The 10895-nt window shown below is 34.3% G+C and overlaps 1 protein-coding gene across 1 annotated transcript; it reads left to right on the top strand.

Moving 5' to 3' along the window:
* Positions 1-398: 398 nt before the first annotated feature.
* LOC148867670 (protein disulfide-isomerase like 2-1-like) lies at positions 399-10159 on the top strand. The gene is made up of 11 exons (XM_088976858.1): positions 399-655; positions 1666-1750; positions 3494-3591; positions 3824-3879; positions 4006-4123; positions 5555-5582; positions 5709-5800; positions 9023-9179; positions 9262-9386; positions 9556-9655; positions 9801-10159. The coding sequence occupies exons 1-11, from the start codon at positions 504-506 to the stop codon at positions 9888-9890; spliced, it is 1101 nt and encodes a 366-aa protein (XP_088832984.1). The 5' UTR covers positions 399-503; the 3' UTR covers positions 9891-10159.
* Positions 10160-10895: the final 736 nt, after the last annotated feature.

Raw genomic sequence — 10895 nt, 5'->3', positions numbered from 1 at the left:
AATTTGAAATATGCAATAATTACATCTGTTTATGACAACTAGACACCACTAAGCAACACATCAGCTTAATAGTGAATAAACACCTGGCTATTTGTAGAAATTTAAAAAAATAACTTCCACAAATGCTTGGCACAAAAACAAAGTTCACTTTTTATATTTTCGATGTATACAAAAAAGCAAGAGAGAGAAAATGCTGAGATGGTGCCTATGTGGCACCGCTAATAAACGTTTACGGAATAAACGTGAAAGTAACCAAACAACCTCTAATTGGTCGATGCACTTTCGGTATCAAACCTTTCCGGCATCATACATTTTATAAAGATTATCACTGTATTGTACTAAATGACAAAATCATCCCAACTCAGATTTTATATTGACAAAGCTACCCTTTTCAGTGTACACTCGATTATAGCATATTGCAGAGCCGAAGTGTGGAACCATTAGACAAATTCTTCTCCGTCTTCTTCTTTTTTTTTTCCTGTTTTTTGAAACCAGAAAGGAATATGGCTACTTCTCAGATCTGGTTCACTTTCGGAACCATAGCTCTTCTTATCATATCTGTATTTGCAGATGATGTTACCGTTCTGACTGTAAAGAACTTCGAAAAGGAGGTCGGACAAGATCGTGGCGCTCTTGTTGAGTTCTACGCGCCCTGGTATTTCTTCTTCTTAGTTTTTTCGTGAATGTAATTCATTTCTTTATTTTCCATGAGTATCTCGTCCCATTCTGTGATATATGCCGATTTGGTCCTCTGATTATTGAAGAATTCGTAGTGATTTGTTGCAATATGGCAATTTTGATCATGTTCGATGGAGATCTTTAAGGGTTTAATTATAATACGTGGAGAATGCTACACGATCTACAGTCTAGTTAAAATTATTAGTTTTGAATTGAATAAGTGTATTCTTTTTTTTTTATTATATATATGCGTTTAAAATGCTTCGTGATTTGTCATTTTTATGGTTTTCGACGGAGCTATTTCATTATAAAACTTAACTTTTTTTTTTTTTTTATAACTAAATTATAAAACTTGAGGAGTTCAAATATATACATTGTACAATTATAGGTGAAATTATAGTTCCTTTTCTCCTCCTCTAGTTCCTGCAGCATTGTACTTTCTTCTGTATAGAAATGTCAGCGTTCTTTAAAATCTGGACTTGTGCTTATTTTGTAGATCGTATTTTTACACACTCGGACGTTTTTTCGGTGTTTACCACTTCCGTTTCTTAAGTTAAGATTGAATAAGTAATGCTCTTGTGGATTAGTGCCAAGAAACTCTTGGGAAGTGGTGGAGACCAGCTCCTGCTCTACCTCCTAAAGAAGGTACTTGGGTCTACCAAATCATGCTCCAGTTTCCACCAACTTTTCTGTGGGCAGCAAGCCGGCAACCTGCAATTCAGAGAGAGTTCTACTATCCACTTCTACTGCCTCAAAGAGCACTTTTAAACTCTAGCTGCATAAGTTTGATAGCTTAGACATTGTTAAGCATGCTCGGAAATGTAGAATGCCATTTGTTGAGTATTAAAAAAAATGGAAGAAAAAGCATGCAATTTGGTTGCCATATCTCATCTTCTTGTCTTTGTCCTGCTGTTTTTTTTTTTTTTTTTTTTTTTTTTGTATCATCATTTTATGGGACAAGAATTTTGATGTTATTTCTCCTGACAGGTGTGGTCACTGTAAAAAGCTTGCTCCAGAGTATGAGAAGCTTGGTACTAGTTTTAAGAAGGCCAAGACTGTTCTGATTGGAAAGGTCAGATTTCAGCATTTGATATTTGAATTATTATATTTATACTTTTGTAACCATAGAGTTTTAGTACAAAAAGAATATTGTTCAGTTATAATGTTTTTCTCACTTCCAATAGTTCGGTTGTTTCTTTTTTCCTTTTACTATTCTAAATATTATTGTTATCAGTGTTTCAAAGCAATGAGGTGTGGTACAAGGTGTTTCCTATCCTAAGACATGAGGTGTAAACCAGAACATTGAGGATGGGCTCTTTTAATTAATTGTCATCATCTAAGCTTTGCCCCAACTATATGGGGTTTTAATTAATAATTAATTAAAATATAATATAATAAACAGAAAAAAAAAAAATCTCCAAAAAAAGAGAGAAATCAGGAAAAATTAAAAAGAAAGTCATATAGGCAATTTGTAGTAGCAAAATGTTGCATTCAAATATGGAACTGATAACCAAATCATGGATTCCATCCAAAAACTTTAATGACAGTAGTCTAGTTTTCAAGTTATAAATTGCAACTATTAAATCATATAAGCAAATAACAAAAGATAATATCATTCCTTTAAGGTTTATTAAAAGCATTAGAGACATCATCATCATCCGAGCCTTATCCCGAGTCCCAACTATATTGAGTCAGCTACATGAATCCTATTTCACCATTTCGTTCTGTTTAATGCCAAATCCATTGTTAAATTATGAGCAGTCTACCCCTAGTCCTTCTAGCCTCTTCAACTTGCAATAGATTGCTTCTTCTTATGGGTGCTGTCAATGGTCTTCTATGCACATGACCAAACCATCCATACTACTTTATCTCATTTTATCACCTATTAGAGCTACTCCTGGGTTCCTTTGAATGACTTCATTTCTGACCCTATGCTTTCTAGTCTTTCCACATATCCATCCAATTCTTTTTTTTCTTTTTTTTTTTTGAGAAAGGCAAAGTATAGTATTATGTATTGATATCAAAAGTAAGGTCCTCTGTACAATGAGAAACTGTCCAAAAAATGGATTTTTTGGACATGTTTCTTGACTGCCCAACACCCTGCTCCATATAGCATACCTGGCCTTACAACTGTTTTATAAAATTTTCCTTTTAATCAGTACACAATATTAGGAAAATGCAAAACATAAAATGAAGTATGAAAAAAATAAAGCACTGAAGTAATCAAAGCAATGAGGGATGAGAGGAACAGTCCTTTTCTTTCTCTCACTCTCTCTCTTTTTTTTTTTTTTTGTTAAAAACAGTCCTTTTCTCTATTGATGAAGAAGAAGCCTTGTAGCCCATATCTGCATACCTGTAATAGTTGTTCCTCCATGTTTTTAAGGTCTCCAAGAAGAAGCTGCTTTCACTTTATTGTATTTTCCATATAAAAAATACTTGTTGGGACACCATGGTGCGATGCATCGCACATAATATGCAAAAGAAGCCAAAACCACATACAATGTGTATTCCCTTGTACATGCTGCCATACAAGAGGCATGTGCTCCATGCACGTCTACGCTTATTATATGCACCCTAGGGCATCTTGTTACCTCAGTTGCACAACTCCTATGCTTTTTAAAATATTGATATATATATATATATATATATATATATATATATATATATATATATATATATATATTTGAAGGTCTTTCTTTATTGTTATCAATAGTTATTCTAAAATAGTATCATTTTCTGATATTGAGGCTCCTTATGCTCCCTTGTATGTTTTTACTTTTAACATCTGTTTGTTGATTCTTGAATCTTGGTGTAGGTTGACTGTGATGAGCATAAGAGTCTATGCAGCAAATATGGGGTATCTGGATATCCTACAATACAGTGGTTTCCAAAAGGGTCCTTGGAACCCAAAAAGTGAGAGAACTGCTTTTACCTTCATATATATATACATATATATATATATATGTATATATGTATATATGTATATATATGCATGTATTTATGTATATATGTATTGTATTTATGTATGTATGTATGTATATCCTATACTATAATTTAACTTTAAACAAAGTATCTTTTTATTTTCTGTTGCAAGTCTCCATTATCCCTTTGGGTTCACAGAAGTTGAAGTGTGTGATGTGTTTAGGTATGAAGGACCACGTACAGCAGAATCTCTTGCTGAGTTTGTGAATACTGAAGGAGGTAAGACACAGAAAATTATTATTATCTAATTATTGTCTTGGTGGCTAGCTTTCATCAGGAGTATTACTTTCTTGTGTACTGGAAACTTTGATTGGTATGTTCCATGCTTATCTGTGATTTGTGCAGGGACCAATATCAAGATAGCTACTGTACCATCCAATGTAGTGGTTCTAACACCAGATAATTTTAATGAGGTCGTCTTGGATGAAACTAAAGATGTTCTGGTTGAGTTCTATGCCCCATGGTAATCATGCCTGTTGAACAGTTTTAAACTGGTTGCCTTGAAGAATAGGGTTTGGCTTTTATTGCTTGCTTTTTAACATTTTCATGTTTTGGTGACCAAGACACTGAAACAATGTGGTTGTATGGGTGTGGTTTGTTTGTGCAAGCACCTTTATCATAGATACACCCTATAATTTAGAAATTATTTAATCAACATCAAATTCAAGGTTAATTCATCAAAATGTAGCAACAAGATAGGAGAGGCACGCCTAGGTTTAGCTATTCAGGCAAGGTGCACTTACAAAATTAAGTCTCACCTGTGGTCAAGGCACACCTTTTTAAAACACTGGCATTAACATACCCTGCTTATTTAGAGATTGCTTATTTAACAATTAGGGGTTTGTTCAGAGTTTCTTTTCACCATGCAAATGTATGCATTAAAAGACAATTACAAATTACAATCATGTTCTGAACTGATTTTTGGGCAAGTTCATCTTTATCATGGGACCCATTAAATGGTCGCAGGAGACCATTTTATTGATCCTGCATATGTTAGAGTTTTTTAGTTTTTCCTTTTTTTGGAAAAATGACTCTGAGTTAAGTAAATGTGTTGTACTTAAGGTTCAAAATATCACAATGTATCAGTGCATATCATTCAATACATCGAATTTTCAGTGTCACTGATATGTTGCTTTTTAAGAGTTAGCTAATTTCAATGGTTAAAGAATAAAAAATAAAATAGTTTCTATAGATAGCACCTCTTGATATGCTTTTTTTTTTTTTTTTTGTATCAAGAGTTTTGCTACTTTGAACCTTGGTTATACTATCATTATCTTCATGCAAATAACATTTATCCATGTATCTAAAATAGTTGATCCGGGTTCTGGAATACTGCTGTGTCCTACATGTATTCCACATGGCTAACTACTTGCTGCAAACAGTGACAATATTTCAAATCAACCATTTGAGATGCATGGTGAATGTTTATCATAAGTTATACTTGGCATTACCATTCCCTATATAATCATTTGACCAGGCAGGATTCAGATAGTGATGGCGTGGAATAAAATATGGACACATTTTTTGCATATCACACAATTCAAATGGCCAAAACTCCCTTATTAAAAACAAAAAAAAAAAAAAAATCCCAGCCTGAGGCTTCAAAGATAGACATGCTTGGACTTCTAAATTTCTAACATTTAAACATAAAGAATCTTCTAATTCTCTGTATTTGGTGTTGTGGTGGTGGTTCAGAAACCAATACATATCATATGGTACACACCAATAGGTTGCAATAGTGCAGACCTGCAGTGATAGTCAATTCCTTTATCTTTTTTTCAGGGACATGGCTTTAGTTCCCAGTGGAAGTAACTCATTTTCTATTTGCAGATTATATTACATTATCCATCAATTTTTATATTTTATGAACTACGCTATCTTTTTTGCTTTGCAGGTGTGGCCACTGCAAACATCTTGCTCCTGTAAGTATAATACAAAAATAGAACTTCGGTAATCTTATTAGCACTTGATTAATTGACCATAAAACTTAAAAATGCTGTATGAAAACATACTTTGAACTCTGATTATTGTCTTCTCCTGTTTTGTAGACTTATGAAAAGGTTGCAACAGCATATAAACTTGAGGAAGATGTAGTAATTGCTAATCTGGATGCTGATAAATACAAAGATTTGGCTGAAAAGTAAGTTCTAGACATAGCCCATCTCTTTTGCGACTAGAAGAATGATGTCGATAATAATTTTCAGACAATCAGCAGAAGATTTAAGAATAAGCATTTTGAAATGATCTGGTTCCTTATTGCATTTGAAGAGGGTTTCATGGATGGATATTTAATCTAAAATAATGAAAATATTTCTGATCATGCTTGACCTTTATTTTTCTTTCCCATTGTAATGGGCGGAATGGTCACTGGAATGATGCCTAAATTTTCGGTTTCTTCAATTCAATACTAAAATGTGTTATTTAATGTTTGATTTGATAAAACAATTGAATGGTATAAAAATAATACTGAGGACAATGGCATTGTGGTGCCTATATTTAAGAGCAAAGGCGATATGCAAAGTTGTAATAGTTATTGTGGGATTAAACTCATGAACTACACTCTGAAGCTTTGGGAGAGAACAGTTGAGCAAAGCATACAATAGAGTCCCTAGAGAGATAATATGATGTCTTGGAAACCTCCTAGGAGTGCCAAATAGGTATGTGAACCTAATTAGGGATATTATGTATGAGGGTGCAGCAACCAATGTTAAAACACCTGTGGGAGAGATATTAGATTTTATAGTTAGTGGCTCTTCACCTGTTCAGCACTTAGCCCTTATTTGATTGCACTGGTCATAGATAAATTAACTAAAGATATTCAGGAGGAGGTCTAATGGTACTTATTATTTGCTGATGACATTGTTTTAATTGATGAAACTAATGAAGGATTAAATGCAAAATTAAGTTTATGGACAAATACCTTAGAACCTAGAGGCTTTAAAATATGGAGTAAAATAAAATATATGCAATGTAAGTTTAATAATAATAGGAGTGCAAATGAGGGTACACTTAGGATTGGAGACCAAGAAATAACTCAATGTCACCTTTTTTCTGGTACCTTGGTTCAATAATTCATAACAAGGGAAACATTGAGGAGGATGTTGCCCATAGAATTAGCAAAATGGGCAAAATATAGGGGTCCATCTGGAGTCTTATGTGATAGGTGAATACCACTTGAATTAAAAGAAAAATTCCATAAAACAATTATAAGGCCAGCAATGTTGTATGGAGCAAAGCATTGGGCCTTCAAGAAATAACACGTACAAATAATGAGTGTGGTAGAAATGTGTATTCTGAGATGGATAAGTGGAAGAACTAGAAAGGATGGGGTTAACAATGAAGTCATCCAAAGGAACCTGGGAGTAGCTTGAATAGGTGACAAAATGAGAAAAAATAGACTTAGATGGTATAGTCACATGCATAAAAGACCACCTACAGCATCTGTAAGAAAAAACAATCAGTTACAAGTTGAAGGGGACCAAGGGGCTAGAAGGGCTAGGGACTGACCAAAAAGGACATGGGTTGAAGTAGCAAGCAATTATTTAAGTGATCATAATTTAACAATGGATAATGACATTAAACAGAACAAAATGGCGAAACAGGATTCATGTAGAAGGAATCAATGCTGATTAGTGATGACAGCTGTAATTTACCAGCATTATTTGGTAGCTTAGACTATTGCAATGGTGTACAATTTCAGAAATCATGCCTTGAATACTGTTAAATTTAGGATAAACAAAAGGCAACCAGTATGGCCACAAGTCCTATCATTATACCCCTTACTGGTTACTGCTGAAATTAAGGATTTCATCAAGTTGATGTGGCAGTTAAGGAGAAGCCTCAGTTTTCTTTCAATAGACATAAGATAATATAGCTTTTTCCTGGAATACTTTATGAAACCCATATTTGGTAGCGGCACTTTGTTAAAAGGGGAAAAAAGAAAAAAATGTGGGAAACAAAGAACTAACCTGTCTCGAGATGGTTACACATAAATATTCTTCTAGCTAATTATAAAGATAATAAGCAATTTTGCATAATTTCTATATAATATTTGTTCTAAAGTTGACCTTAATAACTATAAATATAACTTCTTGCACCAGTGAAATGATATAAGATGTATGCAGGAATTATTGTTTAAGCATAAAGCTTTTGCAATCATTTGTCTTGGTATGGTCAAGTTCTAGCCATGGTTAACTTCTAACATCCTGATTTCTTTTTGTTGGACCTTTCTAATCCAATAACATCCTGAATCTTTCCAAACTGAAGGCAAATCGAGGAATTGTTTTCTGGGTAAATGGTTCCAGGAAAAATAACAAAGATATTAGAGAGTTCTAAAGACTCCAGCACAAGTCTGATTCGTAGTTGTCAAGGCGACGCCTAGGTGACAAGGCGCCCTTGGAGGCTTGCCTTGCCCAATTGCCAAGTAGTTTTGTGCACTATGTTATAAAATACTTTTATATTTTTAAAATTTTGACATTATAATTATAAAATAGGCATTATTAAACTAGAATACTCATTTTATGTGTTTATGTACTAATTTATTTTTATTATTTTCTTATTTGTTAGGGCTTAATCAACACAAACATTGCTAACTGTTGTATTGAATCCATGGTTCAAAGTAACGATTGTGTATCGGAAGAGGTGTATCAGTACATGTAATGATACTCCCCCTATTTTTTTATTTATTTGGTCTTCAATTTCATTTTTAAATATATATATATATATATATATATTATTTTAAAAAATGGGTTCTCGAAAATACCTGTAAACATGTGTATTGGGGCACCAAAGATGCAAACAATACAATACACCCGATACGGGGTGTATCATATTGAAGTTTTGATCCTTGATTGAATCCTCAAAGATTTCAGAACCTGAACCAATAAGCAAGGGAAGAACTTAAAATTTTGTCTAATCAACACATTTTCTTCTTACAGATCTTCTTCTTCCACCTTTTCTTTTCTTCTTTTCCTATAACAAAAGTAGGGGTTCAGCTCCCATATTTTTTTAATTTTCTTTCCTTTGTTCCTTTTCTTGTCATAAAATGTTGATTTTCTAAACTTAAAACATGAAATTTATACTTTTCTTATGAAAATTATGGATATTTATTAAGGAAAGATGGTTATGGAACCTAGGGAACTACCACAGGATATATGGTTTTACTTAAAAAAATCCATTGCCTAGGCGACAAGGCACCCCCGTCGCCTAGCCTCACCTTGGCACCTTAAAAGCTATGGTCTGATTTCCATATTTAGATTTCTGCACTATCTGGTTAAGTAGTTATCAAAAGAGGTGCATCAGTAAATTTTGCAATAGCCAGTACTGCCAAGGGGGTCCTGATACATCAATGCTATCTATGCAGATATGGTGTTAGTGGCTATCCTACATTGAAATTCTTCCCAAAAAGTAACAAAGCCGGTGAAGACTATGATGGTGGCCGAGAGTTGGATGATTTTGTGACTTTCATCAATGAAAAGTGTGGCACTAGTCGTGATGGAAAAGGACAACTAACATCCAAAGTTAGTAGTAGATTAACTCAAAGAATAACAAGTACATGATTGTTTCTTTTTTTGTGAACATGTGATAATTTGTTTGATATAGGCTGGTATGGTTCCAAGTTTGGATGCCTTGGTGAAGGAGTTTGTAAGTGCTGACAGTGATGAGAAGAAGAAAGTCTTTTCCCAGATGGAAGAGGAGGTTGAGAAGCTCAAGGGTTCACGTGCAAGGTAATCCTGTAATTCAAATCTCTTGCATCTGATGCTTAATATTTCATCATTTCAGTGAATATAGCTGATAACTGAGATTCCATAACGTTGTGGTTAAAGGAATTGCAATTTTGACTTTCAGTGGATGCAGATATTAAACAAGAACGTCATAATCTTCTTGCTTTTTCAGGTATGGTAAGATCTACTTGAAAGCTGCCAAGAACTGCATGGAGAAGAATCCAGATTATGCCAAGAACGAGGTGGAGCGACTACAACGCATGCTTGACAAGGTAAAGTGCTAATCTATGACATTACAGGTCAGGGGGAGGGGCATACATAATTACATATTGCTACCTTATAGTGTGAATAAAACCTGGTCTGAATTAACTTAATTGATCCTGATATTTATTCATTTTTGGCTTCTCTTTGGTGCAGTCAATTAGCCCAGCCAAGGTAGACGAGTTCACACTAAAGAAAAACATCCTATCTACGTTTGCTTCATCTTCCAGAGGAGTCGAACATTAATTGACATGTCTTAACTCTCTCTGTGTATCCATTACCCCGTTTTCTCCCTTGTTTCAAGCCTGGGGGAGTACTGTCCTGGTATCAACCTTGGGAATTTTCTTGTGATGCAGAATCCACATGCAGGTTTCATTTTCTAAAACAATTCAACGAAAGAAAAATCAGTCCGTGGGTTGCACTTTCAGCGTGTGAACACGTGTGAAATTGCTCATGCGACCCTTTAATTCTTTTTCTTTGACAATAATAGAATATGATCCCTCTCTCTTCTCTTCTCTTCTCTCTGTCACACACACACACGTTATATTAATGGTGGACTCGATTTGAATGAAAATGAGGATACCTGTTCTCGTTATTCTTCTGATGATATGTGGAGTGATGTACAGGAAGGGTGTTCTGACAAAAACCAAGAATAACACCCTTCAAAAACCAAGAATAAACGTGTACATAACTCCAACTGGAATAAGAAGATACCTTGAAAATGGGAATATTTAAACTAATATTCCCGTTGGTCTACTCTAGTTAACCTTCAACGCAGCACCCATTGGTGGGTCCTGATCATCCTAACAAAGGAAATAGCGGCGTAAATGGCATCTGAAAATCCGAGTTTGCATTTTTTTATTCGATTCAATAAATGTCCAAACTAATAAAATAATTCTTTTTATTATTTAACAAATCAAATTCGAATAGTCGGATACTGAATCAAACTCAAATTTCGAATACTCTAATTGAATTTAAAATCAAGTCTTGCTTGATTGGATTCAAATTCAAATTCCAAGGAAAGGTGACAAGTTATAATAGACCCCAGACCTGAATAAGTTCCCTATGCCTAGACCCAAGTTTTTGCCTTGATCCGAAACATATACTTGAAGACGATCAAAAGAATTTTGTAAAGGGAACCTTCCAGCAGATGTGTAGTATTCCTGATCTCAAATGTAAAGTCGTGGGAAAAGCTTGTAATTTGGCACAAATCTATCAGACCCCCTTTCTATATGCAACCATTTGGGTGCT

This window comes from Nelumbo lutea, chromosome 3 (genome assembly GCF_056320005.1).
Source record: "Nelumbo lutea isolate HS-2025 chromosome 3, American lotus-T2T, whole genome shotgun sequence".
NCBI classification, from domain to species: domain Eukaryota; kingdom Viridiplantae; phylum Streptophyta; class Magnoliopsida; order Proteales; family Nelumbonaceae; genus Nelumbo; species Nelumbo lutea.
Note: the sequence above shows the minus strand (reverse complement) of the source record. Positions and strands in the feature narration are given on the sequence as shown.

Bases quoted from the DNA above. Each gene is read 5' to 3' on its own strand.
- LOC148867670 (XM_088976858.1), top strand. From the start codon at position 504: ATGGCTACTTCTCAGATCTGGTTCACTTTCGGAACCATAGCTCTTCTT. The intron at 3,592-3,823 runs GTGAGAGAACTG...TGATGTGTTTAG, and splicing joins GGGTCCTTGGAACCCAAAAA to GTATGAAGGACCACGTACAG. The intron at 4,124-5,554 runs GTAATCATGCCT...TTTGCTTTGCAG, and splicing joins GTTGAGTTCTATGCCCCATG to GTGTGGCCACTGCAAACATC.